At 34.6% G+C, this 25,733-nt stretch overlaps 2 protein-coding genes across 2 annotated transcripts; one reads left to right on the forward strand and one right to left on the reverse strand.

Annotated features, from left to right (window-relative positions):
• The first annotated feature begins 5,658 nt into the window (after positions 1 to 5,658).
• On the forward strand, positions 5,659 to 12,585 carry LOC142623154 (leucine-rich repeat receptor protein kinase HPCA1). Its single transcript, XM_075796554.1, has 19 exons — positions 5,659 to 5,913; positions 6,048 to 6,171; positions 6,272 to 6,343; positions 6,471 to 6,545; positions 6,659 to 6,730; positions 6,814 to 6,975; positions 7,138 to 7,212; positions 7,293 to 7,364; positions 7,490 to 7,561; positions 7,678 to 7,746; positions 7,842 to 7,916; positions 8,045 to 8,116; positions 8,215 to 8,349; positions 8,439 to 8,911; positions 9,030 to 9,182; positions 9,310 to 9,449; positions 9,533 to 9,752; positions 10,091 to 10,326; positions 11,937 to 12,585. The coding sequence occupies exons 1-19, from the start codon at positions 5,826 to 5,828 to the stop codon at positions 12,453 to 12,455; spliced, it is 2,904 nt and encodes a 967-aa protein (XP_075652669.1). The 5' UTR covers positions 5,659 to 5,825; the 3' UTR covers positions 12,456 to 12,585.
• A 5,929-nt stretch (positions 12,586 to 18,514) lies between these two features.
• On the reverse strand, positions 18,515 to 25,521 carry LOC142624716 (uncharacterized). The gene is made up of 11 exons (XM_075798434.1): positions 25,216 to 25,521; positions 25,006 to 25,106; positions 24,781 to 24,913; positions 24,655 to 24,702; positions 24,408 to 24,534; positions 23,697 to 24,223; positions 23,416 to 23,530; positions 22,476 to 22,528; positions 19,650 to 19,756; positions 19,469 to 19,556; positions 18,515 to 19,037 (listed from the first exon to the last, which is right to left on the reverse strand). Exons 1-11 carry the CDS (start codon positions 25,384 to 25,386, stop codon positions 18,732 to 18,734), a joined length of 1,776 nt encoding a protein of 591 aa, XP_075654549.1. The 5' UTR covers positions 25,387 to 25,521; the 3' UTR covers positions 18,515 to 18,731.
• Positions 25,522 to 25,733: the final 212 nt, after the last annotated feature.

Below are 25,733 nucleotides of genomic sequence, written 5' to 3' on the forward strand. Positions count from 1 at the left end.
TATTTAAACAATGTTTAAAAGAGTGCATTGTGTTTAAAATGTTATATTTCAATCCTTCAATTTTTTAAAATGGTAACAATTTATTTTAGTCTGTGTTTATTTCTTGTTTAAGTAATAAGGAAATAATTCCTCCTAAAAAAAGTAACAATGAAATAGTATTAAGTAATTAAAATTGAACTCACCCATTATTTGATGGGCCAATAATACAAGTAAGAAATAGGTTGGAAATAATAAAAAGACAATAATGGAGGAACTAAATTATTTTTTTTTTATTAAAAAGATTAAAATCAAAGAGACTTCATATTTTAATTTTAGAGACAAAATACAATTTATCCAAAAAATTATATATAAGAATTTGTAAGAACTTTAACGCGTATTTTGCATTTGTTTTTAACTGGAACAAATCATCAAGATCAATTCCCTAGTTTTTTTTTAATAAAATAAAATCAGCCCTAGTGTGATACCAGTTTGGGGGTGTTATTAGAAAAAACGCATTCATTCATTGTCACACTTTTTTTTTTTTTTTTTTAAGTCCGAAATAATCGGCGAATCAATAATATATAACCAGACCCGGTCAATCTAGCCAAACCCGGGCCAGTATATAAAATTCAAATAAAGGACCAGTCTTTTGTAGGCGGGAAGATGCCAAAAACTTGCACAGACCGCCAGGTCTGCACTGTCTTGGTGCCTGCACCCAAAGACACACTTTCAGTAAACTTACCACACCAGAACTCATATGTTCAAAGAATTCTTATCTTCTTAGTCCTCATCCTCTCTATTTTTGTCTTTAGTTTAACTCTTTTCTTTTCGTCCTTCACTCCTCAGTTTCAAAGTATCCTGAACAGTAAATATAAAACTAGTATATTTTTATAGTTAAAAAATATTATTTTCTTTTTATACCTCAATAATTAGGTGGAGAGATTTGAACTTATATATATCAATATTAAGAGATGCAAACTAATTAATTTAAAATTTTCTTTTTTAAGATATAAGAATTTGTATAACTCCACAAATAAATTATTTGTTAAAGAAAATTTTACAACTCCACAAATCTTGCATATATAATATTTTCTGAAATTTATATAATAAATTTTTATAATTCCACAAATCCCACATTGAAGCCCAATGCCACTAGAAAAAAGAAAAGAAAGGGGTATTGAGTTTCTGAAAATGTTATACTAACAAATTTTTGGTAAAATATTTTTACAACTTTTAAACACAAATTTTTTGGTCAATAAATTTTTTTTTTACAGGTTTGACAAAAATTTTATAATGAAACAATTACTTAAAAAATGTTTTTAAAATATATTTTACAATGAAACAAATAGAGCCACATTGTTTTTTTACTACAGCTGTCCGCATTTTTATAGATTAGATACACACCTAAAGTAAAATATACATATATATATATGTAATTGTTTGAAATAAAAATAGTGGGTATATCTTAGCATAAATTTTATCATAAATGTTGGGTACTATAAATTGTGACTTAAACAAGTAGTTTTTATCTGTATCAGTATCCTTTATTGTAGAGTCTTATTTGACTAAATATAGCCAAAAATGAGAAATAAAAGGATTAATATGGATCATAGAAGTTGTAGTTAGGTCAAGTAGCTATTAACTCTTTGCAACAAGTTCCAAGAAATTTAAATTGTTGCTCTAATTAAAACTTAATTTCCAAAAGTATTAAAAAAAAATTAAAGGTGTCTATTGCTCCAATTAAAACTCAAATACCAAAAATATAAAGAAATTTAAAAAAAAATTATTATTCATTTCAAATTATTTTAATCATATACCTTAATTTGTTTATTTCAATAAATTTTTTGATAAGTAATTGTAAGGACCAAAAAATCATAAACCAGCTTAAGTTTCTCCTAGCTAGTTCCCTGACTAAAGATCCGAATACAATATATTTGGTAGAGAGGGTCCAACAATAAAAGTCCCCCCTCTGTATCTTCCGGTTCCTATTTATATCCTTGGCTCCTCTCATCTCAACCCTACACCTTGCAATCTATTAAGCTTCTTCCCCCGACACCTGTCCGTCGGTAATGGAGCAAAGCCCTAACTTTGCGTTCTATATTGTTCAGGTCACGTCTACATTAATGCAACGGATAAAGTCGGTACTTTCTAATTAATGCGGCCAGAAAGGTTGGTGCCAGACATTTAATGCAATCTTCTAAGTTATCCTGCCACATTCAGCTAGTCGCAATACATTCCCTATGTCATCAATGCCCGTGCCACTTCATCCTCGGGTAAGTTTCCTTATTCCTTTATTCTTCCTTGTTTACTATGTCTCGAGCTTCCCTTCCTCGGGTCCTCGGGTTCTTGGGTCTTCGGCACCTCACAGTAATAATTAAGATTGATCCTTACATATTGTACGTGTGGTGTGTGATTTAATGTAAATGTTATACATTATAATTATATATTGTGTTTTTAGTTTTTACAAGGTGACGTATTGTTGTGTGTTTAACATCCGCTTAAAAAATCAGTTTATTTTATTATTTAACTTATTTTTGCTACTGTGGGGTCAATAGGCCCAGGGATATGTGTTGGGTTGACTCAAGAATGTTTGTTGGGCTAAAGACCCAATTCGAGGACACTGAATGGTCCGAAGATGTAGGAAGATCGACTCATGGGGCACTATAGATGGATAAAGAAGTGGTATTTGATCAAGGTCATCCAAGAAAGTGGTCCGAGGAAGAATATGTCATCAGCTATGTAAAGCCGAGGTAAGAAAGGGTTGTCTAACGTCCAAAGACAATATTCTAGAAGATCCTGTAGGTAAGGGTAGGCAAGGAGGATATACAAGATAAGTAGAGGGGTTAAGAAATATCTAAAATAAAGTTGTTACCATTGCATTAAATGCGCTGCAACTGCTTCTCTGGTCGCATTAATGGGAAAATGATGCCTGAGTATCAAGGTTCAGCCTTACAGCTGTCTCCAAAGATTTCAAGGAGGTTGATGGGACAAGTATCTAAATCAGTAATCTGATCCATACGTGGAAGATGGGGAGAAGAAGGTGGAGGATATAAAAGGCAAAGGAAGACGTCCAAGAGGGGGGATTGGAGTAGAGGGAGAGAAAGACTGTACACATCATTATCCATAATTGTAATCTATTTTTAAAAAGAGAAAAAACTAATACAATTCATCATCGGCTTGTGTTTAATGATAGATTATGTTACATAAACAGTTCATTGTGTGTGATATTAGAAAGGAGCCCATCATTTTTGCTATCCAACATCATCATAACCTAGATTTCAAGTCCACTCTCTATAAATTTCATTGTATTGGGCTTTTTGGGTCTATCTCCTTTTTACTGTTGTTGTAACCTTAGAGCTACTATTCATGGGCCCCATTGCACTTTTTGGTATTGTTTATGGATCCTGTTGTATTATATCAGCTAACTTTTATCTTTATCTACAGTACTTTTAGCAAAAAGTTTTTAATTTCAGCAAAATAAACGGATACCAAATAAACCCATAATATATATTTTTTGAAATTGATCCATAATAAATATATTAAAATAAATAATATTTTTTTTGCCTACCTAAATTTTAAGAAATTTTAAATACTACCCTGTTAAAGTTTAATGAGCAGAAATTTGAAGAAAATAAAATATGCAATAGCCGGCAATGCCGGCGACTCTGGCCTTAAGAAAAGTTCTACGGACAGGAACAACTAAGGAGGAACAGGTATAATTAATGTTTCGATGCAACTCACGAGAACTGCCATAGTGCCACTTGACTGACTACTAAATTATCCATTAAATCACATAAAAACCTCTCTTTATTTCTGTTATTTCTTTTGAAATTGTAAAGACCAACCTTAAAACCAGAAACTATAACTAATTAATAATAAGGTACCTGTATTTAAGTCGAGCATGAGAAAGTTGAGGAGCACTTACAAGTGGATACTTTAAGATTTTCATCAAAAAGGAGAGAATTGTGTAAACTGTAAAACCGTCCAACCAGATTTATTATCTTAGTCAGTAGGCAAAAAAAAGCCCTTCTCTACAGTACCCATACAAAAACAAATATAATTAATTTTTTATTTTTAAAAAATTTCACAAGCATAAGAGATATAGAATATAAATATAATTCAATTGTGAATTTATCAAAATTCACATCTAATAAAAAGATATTAAGTAGAGTTATAACCATTAGCTACAATTAAGTATGTAGTCAAACTTTGTCTTAAACAAACAAAATTCAAACATATTACAATGTGCTTCTATACAATTTCATAACTATGAAACTCTATTTAAGTATATTTAATATTATCTGTTCATATGTATAAAAATATGTCTATATATACTTAAAATTGGATTATTTAAGTTTGTAAATAAACTCGTAGGATAAAAAATTATTAGATGTTATTTATTGATAAGATGAATAGAGGATTTTGAAGTAGAAATTTAGTTATATTAATTAATAACATAGATTTGTGAAGATGTAAAAGATTTCAATCGTAGTACTTACTATATCATAGAAAAGAATAAGCTAATTAATTAGTAGGTGAATAAATTCGAGTTTGTTCAACAATAAAATGAACTAACTTGAATAAATCATTTTGATTGGTATTGAGCTCAAGCTTGACTTGTATTTGAAATAAAACTAAATAAATAATGAAGAAATTTTACTCATCTTGTGTCGGTTGGCTTGTTTAGTAACTCTAACATGAATGGATGTGTGAGATTGACCATCACAATAAATAAAATTACAAAATGGTTCTTGTGGTTGGGCTCAAATGATGGTTCTCAAATTTCTCTCTCTCACACAAAGAAAATGACATACATCAAGTTTGATTACGATTTTTATTTTCAAATGCTCCTTGGTTCATTTTCGCAAGGGGTTAGATGGATTAGTCACGGAGATAAGGAGGAAAAGAGTAGTCACCAAATCAAAATGAAGCTCTTATTAAAAGGTAGTATTTTGAAAGTGGGCTTAGAATATGGGCTTTGTTTAAGTTTCCAAAATGAGGAAAGAGAGCCAAGCCGAGAATGATGGGGAAAATATTTGAGTGAGAAGTGGACATGCATCTCTCATTATAATTAGGCCCGCGGAGAGAAGGGAGGTCTTCGATCTAGGCTGAAGTATCAATCGAGGCTCATCTCATCTCATCTCATCTCATCAGTCTTGGGATGGAATGGTATCTTGTTGTTTCTCAGAGTCAGTCAGGTCAGGTCAGGTCAGGTGTTTGAGTTTGTTACTCGTGGGACCACGTTGAGTGAGAAGAGCACCTGACCTAGCTAGCTTGTTTGTTGATTTGTTGTAGAAGTGGGACCCAATATATATTATACATATCACCCGACGGGGTCAGACATTAGCTACTAAAAAGCTATAACTAAAGTGGTAAGTAAAAATGATGACGATGTTGGCCATCGTGGTTGCGGGCTGAGAGCAAGCGTAAATAATTACCTTACTCTAAGTTAGTAGTATTCATTATTATCATTATAATTATAAATTATAATGAGAGAGAAGTAGTGTGATGGCATTGGTGATGAGTGGTGGAGTAGTGGTAGTGGAGGTAGTAGGATGGCTAGATTGGCTTCAAAGACAAGCAAAAATCAAATCAAAGCGGAAAAAGGTCCTTTTCTCCTTTCTGCTAGCTCCGAGATCCCACTACTATTTTTCTTATTATAGCCTGGAGCTTGGAGCTAAGTCTCAGCCTCAGCCAAGCACATGCCATGCATTGCTTAATTTGCTACGGCCCTTCACCAACAACAATTGCCCACACTACTACTAACTGTTACCTTCTTGATAATTAATCTTCACACTCACATACAGAGAGACTGAGAGGGAGATAAATTTAATATTATTGTAGCCATGACAGTCATCCGGTTGCTTCTCTTTCTAGCTTTCTTCTCTGCAGGAGGAATTCACCTCATCTCCTCACTTACAGATCCTCATGATGGTAAATTCACCTGTACATGTACTCCATCTCCATGCATATTTATATTTGATGCCATTGCTATATTTGGTAATTAATAAGCAGGCTATATATATTACATAATTAACTACGCTATCAATTTTATTGGTGCGGTGCAGCCGCTGCTCTCCAATCTCTAAAGGACTCATGGCAAAATACACCACCGACTTGGGAAGAATCAGATGATCCTTGTGGAGCTTCCTGGGAAGGAGTCACCTGCAACAATTCAAGGGTCACTGCATTGTAATTATTCTTCTTCGCTTCTGTTACTTTTCCTTTTCCTTTTCCTATTTTTTATTCACTGTGTGTGAGTGTGTGTGTTGTTTTCCATTTTTTTTCTCAGGGGATTATCCACCATGGGATTAAAAGGGAAACTCAGTGGTGACATTGGGGGACTCACTGAATTAAGATCCTTGTGAGTATTTTTGATCGATCTTCCTCTTTTTCTTTAATATAGTAAGTTGTACTAATTAATAAATAGGTCCGGTAGTCTGTTCATTGAAGTTAAAGTAGTTGTGATGTTAATATTATCCAAATTCCAGGGACTTGTCCTTCAACAGAGGACTCACAGGTTCCCTCTCTCCACGCTTGGGAGATTTGCAAAAGCTAAATATCTTGTAAGATCCAATAAATAAACAAAGTTATTAATTTTCCTATATATTTCTTATCCATGATCCAACTCTCCTTTGTTTTATTTTCTATATAACTGAAGCAAGTACATTTTTTTCAGAATTCTAGCTGGCTGCAGCTTCAGTGGTGATATTCCAGATGAGTTGGGCAATCTTGCAGAGCTGTCCTTCCTGTAAGATCTACCAAAATTATGCATGAATCAATTAATACGTCTGCAATTTATTCGACACTAACTAATCTCTCTCTCTCTCTCAGGGCTCTCAACTCGAACAACTTCACTGGTAAGATACCTCCATCATTGGGTAAACTCTCCAAACTCTACTGGCTGGATCTGGCAGATAATCAGTTGACAGGACACCTCCCAATATCAACCTCCACTACCCCAGGCTTGGATCTCCTTCTCAAGGCTAAACACTTGTAAGTATTTCCCAAACCCCAAATAATTCACCTCTGGTACTTGCAAAAATATCGGTAAGGATGAATGTACCTGCATCTTTTACTATTTTTGATTGTGTGTTTGCACAAAACAATATTTTTGGGATAAATAACAATATATAGTTTGATTCTACGATCTTGCAGCCATTTCAACAAGAACCAGCTTTCAGGTATCATTCCAGCCAAACTTTTCAGCTCTGAGATGGTATTGATACACATGTAAGTTGATACCCCATGCATCAATTTGGTTTCAATATTTCTCTTTCCCCTTCTAAATGCGCATGGTTCTTTAATTACAGTTTGTTTGATGGAAATCAATTTTCTGGAAGTATCCCATCAACATTAGCACTTGTGCAGACTCTTGAGGTTCTGTGAGTAAAAACCACCTTAATTTAATCTTCTTCTTCCGTTTTTCCTTAATGCACCTTTTTTTTCTTCGTTAAACATCCTCTCTTTGACATTTCATTGGAGTTAAAACTATTCTCATTTGCAACAGTCGGCTTGATAGAAATGCTCTGACAGGAAATGTCCCATCAAATCTCAACAACCTTACAAACATCAATGAATTGTGGGTATTTAGTTCTTATCACTATGCACTGGTGTTGCTTTTAATATAATCTAATTGGTGGTTACTGTTACCTTTCTCCTTCATAATATATATATACATTTTTTTTTTGTGCTTAGGAATTTAGCCCACAATAATCTGACAGGCCCTTTACCAAACTTATCTCAAATGAACTCCCTCAATTATGTGTAAGTGAATGGCATGGAGTTGCATTTCCAATTTTATTTTCCTATGGCCTTTTCTCTTGTACTGATGAATCCTCTCGGTGGTTTATTTTTAACAGGGACATTAGTAACAACTTGTTTGACCCATCAGAAGCTCCCATTTGGTTCTCAACCTTGCAATCACTCACCACTCTGTAAGTCTTTAGTAGGTTACAGATGGAAATACTCCCTGCATTTCTCACCCAAAAAAAAAAAAATTGTAAATGAGAGATCTGATAAATTTGTTGAATTATAGTCATAACCTTACGTGATTGGTGCGCAGAGTTATGGAATATGGATCACTTCAAGGGCCTGTTCCACAAAAACTCTTCAGCTTTCCACAGATACAGCAAGTGTATGTTCTGATTTGACTAGGAGCATTAGAATTTGATAAAAATAATTTTGCAAAAGAGGAACTGTACGTTTGACAACTCTGTTCTTTCAAATTCTCAGGAAATTGAGGAGCAATGCATTTAATGACACATTGAACATAGGTGAAAACATTAGCCCACAATTGCAGCTTGTTGATTTGCAAAACAACCAGATTTCCTCAGTAACATTGAGTTCAAGTTACACAAATACACTAATGTGAGAGAGCTCATCGCTCCTTACTCTTTTGAATGATATTTTGTATTTTCCTAATCATCAATCTTATGTGTCAATTTTTTGCACTTCAGACTAATAGGAAACCCAGTGTGTACCACTCCTCTCTCCAATACTAACTACTGCCAGCTTCAGCAACAACCTACAAAGCCTTATTCTACCAGCCTGGCTAATTGTGGAAGTAAATTATGTCCCCTTGATCAGAAGATTAGTCCTCAGAGTTGTGAATGTGCCTATCCATATGAAGGGACATTATACTTCAGAGGACCCTTTTTCAGGGAACTGTCCAATGTGAATATATTTCATTCACTGGAAATGAGCATGTGGGTGAAACTGGGCCTCACTCCCGGTTCAGTTTCTCTTCAAAATCCTTTCTTCAATAATGACGACTATCTTCAAGTACAACTGGCGCTCTTTCCACCAACAGGAAAATATTTTAATAGGTCAGAGATACAGAGAATTGGATTTGAATTGAGTAATCAAACTTATAAGCCACCTCCAGAGTTTGGACCCTATTATTTTATTGCATCTCCATATGCTTTCCCAGGTAGTTCAAATCACATCCGTACTCTCTCTCTCTCTCTCAGCAGAGAAAATTATATCTTTACCCTTGAAATGCAATTTTAGTGCTAGAGTATGGAACTGACAACATAAATTTTCTGCAGCCACACATGGAGGAACTTCTGTTAGCACTGGTGTAATAGCTGGGATTGCAATTGGCTGTGCCATTTTGGTTCTAGGGCTCATGGGAGTAGGCACATATGCTATTCAGCAAAAGAAACGTGCAGAAAAAGCCATTGGATTAAGTAAACCATTTGGTAATTAATATATAAATCACTGCTCTTGTGATTGATTGGGTTGTTCAAAAATCAGGCATCTGTATGTTGGGAAGATGAAACACCAGACATTTCTTGGCTTATATCATTAATCTTCTCTCTCTTCCAGCTTCCTGGGCACCAAGTGGAAAAGATAGTGGGGGTGCACCACAATTAAAGGGAGCAAGATGGTTCTCTTATGATGAACTCAAAAAGTGCACCAATAATTTCTCTGAAAGCAATGAGATAGGATCTGGAGGCTATGGCAAGGTAAATGTCCCACTATCTAGTTGAGATTTGTGAAAATTTTAGCTTCTAGTCATTGGTTTTTGTTGTTCTAATTTTCTCTTTAGGTTTATAGAGGGATGCTCTCTGATGGACAAGTTGTGGCAATCAAAAGAGCTCAGCATGGATCAATGCAGGGTGGACTTGAGTTCAAGAATGAAATTGAGATGCTTTCTCGAGTTCATCACAAGAATCTCGTTGGACTTGTGGGTTTTTGTTTTGAACAAGGAGAGCAGATGCTGGTCTACGAATTTATGCCAAATCGAGCTCTTAGGGAGAGCTTGTCAGGTACATTCACCTTAGTTAAGTTAATCAAAAGGGCAGGTACACGAATGAAGTGATAAAAAAAAGTTGGTTTAGACAAGATAATATGTTGTAATAGTTAGTAGGCTATTGTTGCATATTAGGTTGTAGAACTTTCTTTTGCAGCATGCATAAATTACTCCTTAGGGGTGGATCCAAAGGTGGCCTCGGTGAGGTTCCATGTCATCGGAAAAAAAAAAATCCCTTTTTTTGATTGTGAATATATCCACAATGAGAGTTCCCTTTGGTAAATCATAAAATACTTGATGCCCACCTCTTTTAAATGTCTAATAGGAAACTTTTTGCACAAATACGAGTTGTAGGGAGATCTGGCATTCATCTTGATTGGAAGAGAAGACTCCGCATTGCTCTTGGCTCAGCTAGAGGACTAGCTTACCTGCATGAGCTTGCTAATCCTCCTATAATCCACAGAGATGTTAAGTCCACCAATATTCTGTTGGATGAAAACTTAACAGCAAAGGTTGCAGATTTTGGCTTGTCTAAGCTGGTATCAGACAGTTCAAAAGGGCATGTTTCAACTCAAGTTAAAGGCACGCTGGTAATTATTCTACAGATTTCTTCATTCTGATATGTTCAATGGGCAGTTACCTTTTCTCCCTGCATTTGCATGCAAAGGAGTCAAATGAAATTAAATCTATTCAAGCAAATCTTTGTCTGAGTGATACTATTGAGTCCATGCTAGTTGCTTAACCAGATGATGATTCTCAACTCAACCTCCTTAATAAAGCATCCTAGTAAAATAATATGCATTAATAGATGCATACCTTCATCATAATTACAAGGAATGAGGCCAACATATTTTTAAATTCGAAAGTGAAATAAATACATGCAGGCATATAGATGGGCATACAAACACTACACACACATGCTTGTCAACTGGTAAAGTCTCTTATCATTAAATAAAATATTTGGGGTTCAATTCTCACTTACGCCAAAAAACTAATTAGTGTTTTGGTCTGATGATAAAGAGCAATCATCCGGACTGAATGCCAAAAGGTTTAAACTATTTCTATATAAAAAAAACATGCTGACAGACAATGCATCAAGTATATAGTTAATATCATTTGTTTGTTCTTAAAAAAAATAATAAATAAAAACTCATGTACTACCTAATTCTGTATCTCTTGGTATTTCCCAATTTCTCATACCCCATGAAGTATGAAAATCAAACAGGCTCAAAAAGGCTTTATTTGTGTCTGCACACCACTTTTCGATGCATTTATTTATATATGTGCACTACTTCTGTTGGAGATAATGAACTAGATATAATGTCTTCTGCAAGTTGTAGACACTCCAAAAGGCTTTAATCAAAATTTTGCTACTTTAACGCTTTTCCTTTTAAATTTCTTAAAACAAGTTCTTCCAGTGTAAACATATCATTTGATAACTTTCCCTCCTAACTGAAAGATGAAAGGTCATGACTTTCCTTCCTAACATAACAAGAGGCTTTAATAAAAAAAAATTGCTACTTTAACTATAACTGATTACTATTCTAAATTGATCATTTGAACCATTAAGATGTTGGGAATATCACTAAGCATTGGAACTTCTTGTTGGCATTTTCTCAGGTTTGATATTATGAGGTTTTTCTTTGGGAATTGAATAAATCTCAAATTTTTATACTTAGAGAGTTCAATGAAACATACCTAGTTCCTCTTCACTCCCCCCCCCCCCCCTATATTTGTTGGTATTAAAATCTTTACAAATTTTTCTTATAAAATTGTGTTTAGTTCTTCTGCTCTATTTAACTTACTGGCAGTAGAGTTGGTTATTGCCTATGGAAGTGAGTAGTTTTAAGATTTTCAGTGATTGATTTAGCTTCTGCATAATGTTTGTGGTAGATTGGTTCAAGATAACGGATGATGGGTAGCCTAATAAGTAATTAGGATGATGAAAGGTCATGATATCAGAGAGAGAGAGAGAGAGAGAGAGAGAGAGAGAGAGAGAGAGAGAGAGAGAGAGAGATTACCGGTATTTATTGAAGGCAGATGCTGGAAGAAGTGGAACTCACTGCATGTAATAGAAAGTTGTGGCCAACAAGTTGGTAGATTAGATGTCTCGTCTCATGTCTATATGTAATGAATGTAGATTCTCCATTCACAAGAAATTCTGTTGAATTTTTGTTCACAAAATGGCTTCTTCTTGCAGGGTTATTTGGATCCTGAATACTACATGACGCAACAATTAACTGAGAAGAGTGACGTGTACAGTTTTGGAGTGGTTATGCTTGAACTGGTAACAGCCAAGCAACCGATTGAGAAAGGAAAGTACATTGTCCGTGAGGTGCGAATGGTGATGGATAAGTATGATGAAGAGCACTATGGCTTGAGGGACATGATTGATTCATCCATTATAAACACGGCTGGTCTTTTAGGGTTCGGGAGGTTCTTGGAGTTGGCCATGCAATGCGTTGAAGATTCAGCTGCAGACCGTCCTACAATGAGTGAAGTGGTAAAGACACTTGAGACTATTTTACATAACGATGGGATGACTACAAACTCAACGTCCGCATCCTCATCCGCCACTGACTTTGGAGCTTCAAATGGTGCCTTTAAGCATCCTTACAATGATACTTTACCAAAAAAGAATATTATTAGTGACAGCAATGCCAATGCCTTTGATTACAGTGGTGGATACACGCTTTCAGCTAAAGTTGAACCCAAGTAGCACATACGGTTTCTGTTCACATTTTTCTCTTCATTTTGCTTTTCACAAATTGAAGCGCCATATGTTCACAAATATTTGTTTGCATATTGATATGGGAAAAATTTAGAAGACTTTAACGTTGGCTTTATTACTACTCGACCAACCTTCTAAATTTTTTTTTTTTTTTTTTGAGGAAGAACCTTCTAAATTGTTGATTATGTAGATGTAGTGATAGAGTTTAATTAGTATTTTATTCTTATTTTATATAGACTAGTGTTATTCTAGACACACCAATGAATATGAAAATATTTTCAAATATTGATCATTTAATAATTACAAAAATTAAAAGGTGGCTTGGGTGGCACCGACCTAAATACTCTAATTCCTAAGTTAACGATGATTTCACAAAAAGACTCTTTATGGAGATGGGCAATGTTTATTTTACACCAGTTATGTGCCACAACCGTAAACACTTTTTTTTGCACTAAAATTCTAAGTCACGATTTTAGTTCCAAACTTTTTTGGGGAGAGTAATAGAGTTCAATTGAGTTTTGTGTTTGGAGTTTATCTCTCCAGATCAAGTTGCTCCTTAGACAAAGGATAATTTTGTTCCTCAGCTTTGTATTATAGTGTTTTACCTTATTGTAATATGTATGATAATTACAAAATTTATGGGAGTCCACTAGTTAAAGACTTAAAGTAATAGGTTTAATGTTTTTGTGTTTTACCTTATTGTAGTATGTGTGGATTTCGGTTAGCTTAATTAATAAAAGTCTATAATAGTTGAATAAGAAATCTGAGATTCAATCACTGCCTACACCAAAAACTAATTAAAGTAATAGGTTTAGTGTTAGAGGTATTTTTGGTAGTATTTTAGACATTTCACGGTTGAATACATTTGGAATTAAAAGATTCCATCAGATTTAACCGAGAAAGTAAGGGAATGAGAGTATTTAGTCAGTTTAAAAAATAAATGAATGGGATATTTAGTTAGTTTAAAAAACAAAAGAAAGAATTATGAATTATATTTGCTCATTTCCAAAAGATAGAAGGGAAATTGGTTGCATTCAAAAATAATAGAGAGAATTACAAACTACCCCAAATATAAAGGGAAAAAGTTCCCCAATAAATTTACACATAACGTACCATTCTTACCCCAAGGGGCTTGATTTATGCTTGCATTTATATAATTTAATTTGGATGAAACGCTAATAAAGTTTTAAGTGGCTGACTAAAGTATTGATAATTTAATCTAGTCTTCAACATATTCAAAGCTAATTGATGCTTCAGAAATAAAAGGAGACATGCAAACCACAAATTCATAACAAGTCTAAGCAAATTACTTCTTCCAATGTAAACATAGGATTCAAGCTCAACTAACAATAGAAGTCCTACTCCTATGATTGATAGATTGCTTGCCAATCTGAAAAGGTAGAAAGTAATTTTAGCATAGTTTTAAAAACGAGACCGGACCGGCCGGTCCGATAGGTTCAACAGGGAACTGGCATTTAATCCGATCTAGTTATGGTAAAAAACCAAAAATGAGCTTAAAATCGATAAATAGTAAAAACCGGCCAGTTCAACTTAAGAACCGAAAACTGGCGTGGTCGAACCGGTTAATGACCAGTTGGGGGTTTTTTGACTTTTCCACTAAAACTACGTCGTTTTGGTCCTCAATAAAGTTCTAAAAACTAACCCTAAGCCTAAAGTCCTCACTCTCTCATCTCAGTCTCACGATCATGCCTTACTCTGCCTCACTCTCTCACTCACCTCAAGCTCTCAAGTCTCAAGACTCTCAGCTCAACTCAAGCTCTCTCTGCCTCACAGCCCTCACTCTATTTTCTACACGCACCTCTCTCTGCCTTACGCACAGCAGCATGCAGCCACGCACCTCTCGGTTGGGTTTTTTTTTTTTCTTGGTTGCTCTCACCCTTGCCCTTTGAGCTTTACTCTCTACTTCTCAGCGTCTGGGTTTTGGCTTTTCTAATTGGGTAATGTTCTTTTCTTTTTATTTTCATTTTCATTTTCTTGGTTTTGTTTTTTGTTTTTTTTTTTTTCATTTCTCTCGGCTTCATCAGGTAATAATTAATATTCTTTTCTTTTTTATGATTTTGATTACTTGATTTTGATAATTTTCTTGGTTTTTTTTTTTTTTTTGGCTTCATCTCAGATTCTCAGGTCATGTTCTCGGCTTCATCTCAGGTTTCCCTTCCGTGACTTCATTGGTAAGTAATAACTTCAATTATTAGTTTACAATAGCATTTTAGTTTATTTGTGATTTTGTGTATGTTGTCGATTTGATTTACAGAGCATTAATGTTTGTGAAATATAGTTTACAAAGTATTATACTATTGATTGGGTATGTTGTGTTGATGAATTTATTTGTTGATAAAATGGTTTCTGACAGTCTGAAATTATTGACTATTCTTTGTGTATGTTGTGTTGATGAATTTATTTGGTGATAAAATGGTTGCTGACAGTTTGAAATTATTGACTATTGTTTGTGTATGTTGTGTTGATGAATTTATTTGTTGATAAAATGGTTGCTGCCAGTCTGAAATTGTTGAGTGAAATGGAGTCCGCCTCTGTACCATCTAATGAACATGCTTCTGCAACTGGTCTAATGCTAATTCTTCATCGGTGAGAGTGAAATGTGATCCTGCATGGGATCATGTAACTGAAGAGTTGAAAGACGGAAAAAGTAGTTATAGATATATACATTGTGGGAAAAGTATAAAAGAGGGGGCATCAATAGGATGAAAAGACATCTAGCTGGAATTAAAGGTGATGTGGTTGCATGTATGGGTGTATCTTATGATGTTAGGTTTCAAATGGTTGAGAATTTGAAGGAAATTTTTAAATCTATAGAACAAACAAAAAGTGATCAAGAAGCATCAAATTATTCGCTATTAGAGGACTCACTAGAATTTGAAGATGTCCAAGAAATTACTCCTAGAGGTAGGGGGTTAGGGAGGGGAAATAGAAGTGGTCTTAGTAATTTTTCACCAAGATCCAATCTTGGCAAGAGAAAGGTTGGTGACATTGGTAATTATTTCGCTCCTAGAACAACACCGAGAGCTCAACCTTCTATTAAAAGTGTGCTTGCTGGCAAAGAAAAGAGGTGGAGGGTTGATATGGCTATAGCAAGATAGATGTATGATGCTTGCATTCCAATTAATGCTGTGAATTCTAGTTATTATCAACCTATGTTCAATGCTATAGCTTCTTCTGGTCCTGAATATAGAAGCCCAAATTATCATGCCCTTTGAGTGCCTTTGTTGAGAGAAGCAAAAAGAGAAGTCCAATTGATTGTTGATTCTCATCGTTCATATTGGGTTGACACTGATTGTACAATAATGGCTAATGGATGGACTGATACTAGGCATAGAGCATTGATTAATTTTCTTGTCATTATGTTGATGCTTCTGACTTGGTTAAGGATGTTATTAATTTGAGTAACTTGTTTGATGAAATTGTTAATTGGGTTGGTCTTGCAAATATAGTACATTTGGTCACTGATAATGTTACAAATTATGTAGCTGTTGGAAGAATTTTGTGTGGAAAATATAGGAGCATTAGTTAGTTACCTTATGCAGCACATTGCCTAAACCTAATTTTTAAGGAGATTGGGAAGACGGATCATGTAGCTAAACTTGCAAAACGTGCATCCAAGATCACAGTGTTCATCTATAACCATGTGGCTTTGCAAGCTTGGTCAAGGACTAGAAAAAATTGAACAGAAATTGTGCGTCTAAGGCTAACTAGGTTTACTACTACTTTCATTGTTTTAGAGAGTCTTAAGGAATATAAGTATGATTTACAAGCATTGGTGACTAACAAATTTTATGTTGAATCAAGATATGTAAAAGATAAGAAAGCAAAGGCAGTGGTGAAAATTATTCTTAACAATCAATTTTGAAATGATTGTCATGTAATTGGATATATTATGTCACCATTGATTCGTTTATTACGCATTGTTGATTCTGATGAAAAACCAACTATGAGTTATGTATATGATGGCATGTATAGAGTAATTGATGGAATCAAAAAAAATTTCAAGGACAAGAAGAGACTATGGGAGCCTTATGTTAATATTATCAGGGATTGTTGGGATAATCAATTCTATAGAGATATTCATGCTGCTGCTTATTGGTTGACTCCTGCATTCCAATATGACTCATCCACTTTTAATAAGAAACTAGAGACACAATCTACTGTGACAGATATTATTGAATCAAAAGTTTCAGTTGGTCGATTGAAGTTGGTGGAGGAATTAAGGCTATTCCGAGAGCGTGAACAAACTTTTGGAACCCAATTTGCTTAAGAATTAGCCAAGACATCTCAGTCGGGTAAGATATTGTTTACTTTAACTAATAATAAAATGAAAAATATGTTTTAAAGATCATAACTCTTTTTTTTTTATTCATTATATCTTTGTTTTGTGTTGCATGGAACTTAGATGAGTGGTGGAAGTTGTTTGGATCTTGTGCTCCAACCTTACAAAAGTTTGTAATTTGGATCTTTAGCCAAATAACTGCCTCTTCGGGATGTGAGCGGAATTGGAGTGTTTTTGAACAAATACATACCAAAAGAAGAAATAGATTGGAGCATCAATGACTTAATGATCTTGTGTATGTTCATTATAACTATCGATTGAAAGAAATGTATATATTATATAATCTCTTTGTTTCAATGTTTTTGTGGGGAAATATGAGTGATTCACTGATTTGGTCAAGTGGGTTCTTTGTGATTGTGAAATATAAGTGATTTGGTTACATATATTCATTATGTTCATCTTATGATATAGAGTCAAAAGGAAGAAGTTCAATTTTGATCCTATTGATTATGCAAGTATCGATAAAACTGGAATTTTGGGTAGTAGAAGATGAGGAACCTCCATTTCTAAATCATGAGGAGATAGAGAATGCATTATATGAAGAGGGAGCCTATTCAATCGAAGAAGGGTCTTCTAGCCATGTACAAAAAGGTTAGCTTATAACAATTCTTGGCTTAGTTGCATATTTTAATTCGACTATTTATGATTTATGAGAAATGATTATTAGAATCGTTATTTCATTTATTGTTCTTTGGTTTTAGAATTTGTATAGATATGGACAGTGAAGTGATTGAGGATGATGATGACATCGATTTGAAATCATTTGGTGATGAAGATGATGCTCCTCCCGGATTTAGAGATAAAAATTATTCTATTCATGTTGAAGATGAAGAAGATGAGGTTGAGGATGATGATAATGATGCTAGTGGTAGAGCATTTGGTTCACATGATGATATTGATTTCAATTTTCTTCATAACAAATGAGGCTTGGGTCTTAAAACTTAGTAGTTGTTTGTTTGAAACTTTAAAACTTATTTGCTATTTGGATGTAATAAACTTATTTGTTATTTGCCATTTGGATGTAAATATAATGACTAATGAACTTATTTATTTGGTTTTGTTGAAAATTTATTATGTTAAGAATGATTGTTTTGTAATGTTATTATGTTAAATTCTTTAAAAAGATATTATATACTTATATACTTGTATTTTTTTAAAGGAAACATATTTATTACTATTGGTTTGTTAGTTTTAGTATATTAAAATATTATTAATTATTTATATAATTTAAATAAATAATAATTAAATTATTAATGACGTTACCAGTTCAACCATCGAGTCCGACCATAAAACCGGTAACTAGCTCATTTTCCGGTTCTTTCACCGTACCGGTTTTTAAAATAGTTTTAGTGACCAGCCTTCAAAGTTGAACACGGCTGACTCAAAATCCACAAAAGTCTTAGAGATTGTTTGCCTGACATCCAACTTCAAACTACCGAATCAACAAGAAAATTGTTCCAACTACCAAGAGCATTCTAGTCTTAAAAAAAATACCACTGATCTTATACATGTAATTTATATTAACACAGTAACACACACATCTCCTAGCCCCACTAGAACTGTGAAAGTATATTACAAATCTATATATCCTTTTATCTGGTGCAAAATCTACCTATCCTGAAGGAGGATCAACAGACCTCATCACGAACCAAATTAGCAAAATATAGTCGAAACAAAAGAAAAGGATGAGAAGAAATTTGCATCTTAATTCATTTTAATCTTCGGTTCAAAGGTTAACTAGACTTTCAAATTAAGCGGATGCTCATCAAACTCCAGAATCCAACTACTAGCACATTATTGTCAACAGCTACTAAGGTCGCTACTATCCCACTAAAGAGACATTGATCCCTCAACAGATGCAAGGCTCTGCAACCAATTAGTTTATATGATGTTCAGAAAAATTAGGAAGCTGCTGGGTGCACTCTAGACAATGACTTTACTTCACTGGTTCTCAATGACGCAGTTGAACTAGGAAGCTGTTGTTGGAAGGTAGATGACGCAGCTCCTTTCAGTTTATCATTTGTTGAAGCTGATGGTTCTGATAGAGTAGAGATGGACACTCTTCGCCATTGTAGAGGAGAGCTTGAACAATATAGTTTGTTGGGGATAAAATTTCTGTTGATGTGAGTTAAAGGTTTTTGGCACTGTCTCCCAGCAAGCAGGACTGGTCCAGAAGTTGAAGCAGCTGTTTCTACCTTCCTCAGCACCTACACAGGGATTCCAAGGGTAATTGAAAAAAAATTCATTATCAACTATCTTAATCTCTAGTATAACTATTTAGATCATTTTGGGTCTGAGAAATTTATACCGACCAGTGGCGTTTCCCTATATTTGAAAACTTTAGCAGAAAAATAGTGGGAAAAGAAGGGTTGCCACCCGGATCAGGGGAGGGGACAATGAGGTAGAAAACAGCACGTCAGAATTTCATCATTTAATTCAATTCCATCCTCACAAGTTTTCAGTGAAACACAACTATCAGGTTTTCAAAATATCAACCTCAATCAAGTCATTTGACAAAATAGAGTCAATCTACATAAAGTTGTACCAGTTCAATCTTTTCTAACTGCTTAATCATCAAATGGCCATATTGCAGCCAAGAATGATCGACTAGATTATAGGATAATCAGGAAGTGTTTACCTTTATAGTCCTTGACAAAAATGTAGTCCCACTCAATTCTAATGCTTTGTCAACAGACTCCTTGCTGGAAAAGGTAATAAAAGCAGACCTAAAAGAGAAGTAATTTCAGTAACCTGTCCCAGACAAAGTTATCAACATAGTCAGCGACCATAACAGAATAAATGATAAAAAATGTTATTACCCTTTTGGTTGTGCAGTTGCTTCATCAATCAAAATCACCAAGTTGGCAATCTCCCCACATTTGGCAAAGTACAATGACAACCCTTCTTTAGTTGCTGCAAAATGTACCTGATATTTCCAGACCAAACTATGTTAAAACAATCCATTGTTATTATCAATGGGAGAAACTTGTCCAAACATAATGACATTGAAATTGTAAAGTGCCCTACCGCATTTTCTTCTTCTTTTTTTTTTTTTTTTTCGTAACAGTTTGATTAAATTTTAAGGAAATAATTCCCTGTCACTTAATTCCTTGCCACTTAATTTGAAATACACTCAACAAATAGAACTTCAAAAGTTGACACAGTCACCTCAAAGGAAAGACAGATCAAATGCATACCAATAACTCCTAAAATCTGGTTTAACTTCAACATGAGGTCCAATTGGGATCCCCCACAGGTCACTCTTCTATATGAAAGTTGTTTCTATTAGAAATTAGTTTTATTTACATTTTCTTGAGTTTTAGTGTGAGATATGTATTTGGAATTTCAAGATTTTTCAAACTCAGGCTGTACTTGTGTTCATTTTAGGTAATGGTATTGGGTCCTTAGTGACGTAAGAAAAATTGGGGAATTTGTCTACATGTGGTTGTGGTGGGTAAAGGATTAGGAGGATTTGTATAAATAGGATTTAGAGTTGTTGGGTATAGGTTGTATTAGGAACTAAAAGGTGGTTTAATGAGTTATTTGGTAGAAGTATGTGGCAATTTAGGAATTTGACAGGCTTGATTTGGGGTTGTAAGGAAGAAGGAGAAGAGAAGAGAGAGAATACATCAGCCAACATGCGTCAATGCTCAAATCACTCCATAATTTTATTAATCAGCTCCAGTCTCCTTTGAATGCAAGGAGCAGTGGAACACAAATATATATAGTGTTAGGACTTCTACTATTAAGAGGACTACTAGCTTGACTAGTAAACTAAAACTTAATAAAAGACTAACTTGGACTCAAAGAAACTAAAACCTAAGATACTTCAGATCTCCTAGAAAATTCTACTCAACTAAAGCACCAAAATACCCTTAATTTGCAGGACTTGTAGAAATTGCAGATTTGCCCCTAAATATAAAATTGACCATAACTACTAAAATAAAAACCCAATTCATACTTAGACCTCTTAAAATCACGCGACTTTTACTTCAATTGGACTTCACACATGTACGCAATAAAATAAATATTAAATACGCAAATTTGCAAAGTAATGGCAAATCAATCTTCCATGGCTGCATCACTTATTATTGTAGTCTTTAGTAGTAAAAACCTACTGTTAGTAGTTTTCAAATATTGGATTATGTCCTAAAATTGGTATTACTAGAATTCTGACTATATTGATGTAAGGCTTTCACTCCTATAACAAGGTGTGGTACATAGGAAATCTAGGTGTGATGATGCTTGGCAAACTCCAGGGTGATGTCCAGAAATTATTTTTTTCTTCTTTATGTTCCATTGATCACAACCAGCAGTGAATGTCTATAGATTTTCATGACAAAACCTTTTTTCCACAACCCAAACCAATTCCCTACCACTATTTTAAGATCCTAGGTACAATGACATTCCTTAAACCACTTCATGAAAACCCAGCAACCATCATTCTTGCTTCCAGAAACCTAAAAACCATCAACATTCGGTGATTTCCAGCTCAATTTGAACCAATAACCCCCTATTCCCCTTTCCAAAACTTCAGAAAATTAAAACCTCAATCTTTTCCTATACTTTGCAACCATTTAATCAAGAAACCTCATTTTCCTCCAATGCCAGGTTGCTACCCCAACATAACTTTGGCATCATCTCCAAGAGATGAGCATTCATCCAAGGCCAATTTGGAATTGGAGCCAAAGAATAACATTACTAATAAATTATGAAGTGCCATGCTGGCTATATTGTAGCATTGAATATCAGCATACTTGACAAGCATATGGTCTTGGCCTTTAGATTAAATTTTATTTAAAAGCATAAAAATTGAACCACCTCTACATCGCGGATTCTAAATCCACTGCGTGCATGTAACTTACCATACTCAAGAAAATAATGGTTTAAAATTATAAAGCAAACAGGAGTTTTTTGAAATCAATATTTCACATTTTCGGATTTGCCTCCCCTACAAATACAATCTAAATCTGTCACACAAACTGATATCAGTAATTTTGTTGACATTCATATAACACTGTTAATCGGGTTTTTCAATAGTTACAATGGGAGGAGGGGATTATAATCCTGAATGTCTCTGTTAGAAATACCAAGAGATACCAATGAGTTACAAGACTTTTGGCAAACATAGTTAATTAGATTGACACAAGAACTAATAGCTGGGGCTTTATTTTCTCTTACTCCATGACCATTAGCACCAAATCTAATATGTTGTCATCTGAGGAAGGGGGGCAAAAATTAAAAAGATCTAATTATGTTGAACTATAATCAGGATGATCTTCCTCTCAATAGTAAAGGCTAAGATATCTATTTTGAATCAATTTTTGGAAGCCACTTAACTAAAATTTTTAGGAGATGTATCCTAAAAAACATTTAGGTCATTCTATTTGAGAAATAGACTGATGATTTATGTTCAAGATTATAACTAGAAACAAAAGACACGAGATATAGGCCTTAGTAACTGTCACCAAAGAACGTGCATCGATTAGCCTGGCTAACATGGACGGCTAAAGAAGACTAAAAAGAAATAGTATAAACAACTAAGAAACAATTATGAGGATTAAAATTATTTAAAGTGATTAAGGGAACTAGAAAGTTTTCTTTGGTTTCTCAAAAAAAAAAAAAAAAATTTTTTTTGAGTTTACATTTGTCACAAGCACGGTTCTTTCACTGTATTCTTCCGGAAGTCTCGATGAACCTGCAAACAAACAAGTCAATAAAAATCCTGCATGAAGTTGAGCATTTAGTACCATACTAGACACTTAATGATCTTCACTGTCAACTAATTAAGCTTGCTACATATTAGAACTTTGTAAAAAAGTAAGAAAGAAAGAAAAAGGAAAGGTTCAAAAAGTGAGTATCAATTAAAGAGAAGAATCTGTAAATTCAATAGGGGAGAACAGCAGTGCCCGTGAAGACATAACTAGAAGATGATTGATCATTTGATCTGTAAGAAAAATTCAAATGTGCCTCCACAAAAATAAAAGTTTTAAGAAAGTGAAAATTTGAAACTAGCATTTACTTTCTTCATTATATATTCAGAAGATAAAAAAGAAGAAGACTGATCCTCTGCAGATAGTGTAATAATTTGAAGTGTCAAATCCAAATTGAAGAGGTAAAGGGCCAAAAATTGAGCAACCTTTGTAAATGCCTTTTCCGGTATTTGAAACATATTTCTGTATTGCTATTCTGAATATCGCCTCCAAGTAGTTTCTACTAGGGATCTGAGGGCATAACTAACCATGTTTCAATACTATTCTCAACATTTAGTTCCATTCTACTAAAAGAGGATCAACATTTGATTTGAACACAATATCAATTTGTAGAAATACTTATTTGTAAGCATAGAATTTATACAAATAAAAGAAAGTATTATGCCCTGTCTGAGAAGTAAAAGGACAGAGAAATTTAAGAAAAAAAAAAAAAAACCCTAAGGAACCCCAAACCCCCCCTCCCCACCAACTGTAACTTCATTCTCCACCAATCCCCACCCCTTTTTCTGACAATAACAATGGCAAATCAGCTCAAATTCTAAAGAAAACCGAATAAATCCAATGCTTTAGAAATTTTATGTAATGGCCTTACGAGAATTCAACAACAAATTGGGCTTTCCATCTTTTTCCATTGCCAGACGCCTTGATCGTAGCTTGGACATTTCGATCTCGATCTGATGCAATCGATGCTTCACATCTAAAACCTCCTGCATACATAAGGACATTGAACAAAGTAAAACCCTCTCTCCATATCATTCTGGTTTCTGTGATGTTCCCAAAGGGCCACAACCCTCTCAAATTTGTGTACTGCGATTAGCAATCATGTTTCTATTCATTATTCAATGACATTGGTTTAGCAGGAAGAGAACATACTGAAGCCATGTTTGGAGTTGTGGTTTTGGAATCCTTGGTCAAGTTTGAATTCTTGAAATCCTGTGTACTTTCTTTGCATTGAAGATCCACATTCCTTTCATCCACCACAGGAACTGAATCAGCACCAAGGCCAGTACTAATTTCACCAAAGTGTCTCTTTCGCTTGATATTACTCACAGAATGAGGATCACACTTTGTACCCACAACATCTGGCAACTTTCTAGTCTCAGAAAGGTTGTTACCAAACGGAGTAACTTCCCCTGTGATAGTCCTGCTTTGCTCACCATTTGGAACAGGAACTACTGATAGTTTTACGTTAAGTATTTGCTCCTGTTGCTTCACAAAAACAACACCACTAACATCAACAGTCCTGCTTCCTTGAGATATGTCATCACATGGCTTGCCCAGTCTATCCCAAACGCTACCCCGTGGCCTATCAATGTGGTGGGATACCACAGCTGCAGGTTGTGCAGAAAGGTTTATTCCAGTGACATTAGGGGCAGAAATATGTCTGGGATGAGGGTTTTCTGCAAGGGAAAAAATTGTTCAATGTGATTGGCATATGAGCAACCACAATTAAACCAGAATACAATTACATTCTCTAGCAAATTCTACATTGTTACAAACGTGGGATGAATGAGATAATATTGAAAGTAGAAGGAGTTACATATGATATGCAAAGCTTGGTACGCTAAGAAATAGAAACCTCACCTGATGGCCATGGGATTGGGGAAGAGGACTTTAAATGGGCAGAGGTAGAGGGTGTTTTTATTCCTCTTTTTGGTTGTAAAAGCTGCTTGTTAGGTAATGGTAATGGGTTGGACTCGCAATTAACAATCTGCTCTACAAATGAAACATGCAAGCAGATATGTACACATAAGTTAGACAAATAAATTTATAAAAAAAAAAAATCCAATGTACTAGTAATAATTTTAATTATAGTTCTTGGCTTGCCAACCTTGGAATTAGATTTATTGATAGAGTGAATGCAGGGTTCCTTTTTGGTCTGCACATTAAAAAAAAAATACATATAATATTTTTGGTAGCGTGATGCAAAATGCAAAATGCAAATGAATGCATATACCAATGACAAGGAGGAGGGAAATGCATGGTGATCTTTGGTAGTGACAGATGCAACATGTATCGGATCTGATAAGGCAGTAATAGTAATCTGTGAATCAGATTGACGAGCACGATTGAAGAGAAGACCCCATAACCTACACACAAAAACGAAAGACAGATTGATTGATTGATTGAAGAAGAAGAAGAAGAAGAAGGAGGCCTGGGCGAGGGAAGGAGACATGCATACCAAGATACGAAATCGGCACTTCTCTTGCCAAGAAATGCTTCCAAATCATCCCTTGCCTGATATTGATGCTTTCCGTTGCAAACAAGCACCGTTATATATTCCTGTTGTTTGTTTTTTTTATTATACACAGAAAAGAAAAGAATCAATTGAAAACAAACATCGGAAATGGATTTGATTTGATTTGATTGAAGAAATTTCACACTAACTTACAGCGAGAACTTCGTCGGAATAATCAGAGAGGAAGTCAGGGAGCTTTGAGGCAATTGAAGATTTGAGAACGGAAGCGGCTTCCGATTTCCTGTTTATCTTGAATGATACAACAGGACCCTGACACTGACCCTGACCCTGAATACTACTACTACCACTATCACCCTCACCCATCGCTAATCTCCTACAACTCAACCACCACTACTACTAATAGAACAAACGCACCCGACTCCTTTCTTTTCTAATTTCCATACGCCATTCCTCTTTCGCCTCCTCTACCTGGTAGTACTAGTATCCCCCGGCTTGGTTATTTTGTTTTCATTTCTTTTTTATTTTTTTTAGTATTTTAAAGTGCCTGCTTAAAAAGGCTATTTTATTTTATTTTTTCATTTGAGGGTTAATAATTAGCAATTTTTTTGAGCGAATAATTAGTAATTTTGGAAGGGGTCGGCCGCACTACGACATTCATCTCACGTCATGTCGTGATAATAATGAGTAGTACCATGTGTACTACTGAGACC

Source organism: Castanea sativa, chromosome 2 (genome assembly GCF_040712315.1).
Source record: "Castanea sativa cultivar Marrone di Chiusa Pesio chromosome 2, ASM4071231v1".
NCBI lineage: Eukaryota > Viridiplantae > Streptophyta > Magnoliopsida > Fagales > Fagaceae > Castanea > Castanea sativa.

Bases quoted from the DNA above. Each gene is read 5' to 3' on its own strand.
- LOC142623154 (XM_075796554.1), top strand. From the start codon at position 5,826: ATGACAGTCATCCGGTTGCTTCTCTTTCTAGCTTTCTTCTCTGCAGGA. The intron at 6,344-6,470 runs GTGAGTATTTTT...TCCAAATTCCAG, and splicing joins CTCACTGAATTAAGATCCTT to GGACTTGTCCTTCAACAGAG. The intron at 7,562-7,677 runs GTGGGTATTTAG...TTTTGTGCTTAG, and splicing joins CTTACAAACATCAATGAATT to GAATTTAGCCCACAATAATC.
- LOC142624716 (XM_075798434.1), bottom strand. From the start codon at position 25,386: ATGGGTGAGGGTGATAGTGGTAGTAGTAGTATTCAGGGTCAGGGTCAG. The intron at 19,757-22,475 runs GTAAACTCAAAA...TGGAAATATCAG, and splicing joins GAACCGTGCTTGTGACAAAT to GTACATTTTGCAGCAACTAA. The intron at 19,038-19,468 runs GTAAACACTTCC...ATCCCTGTGTAG, and splicing joins TTTTGTCAAGGACTATAAAG to GTGCTGAGGAAGGTAGAAAC.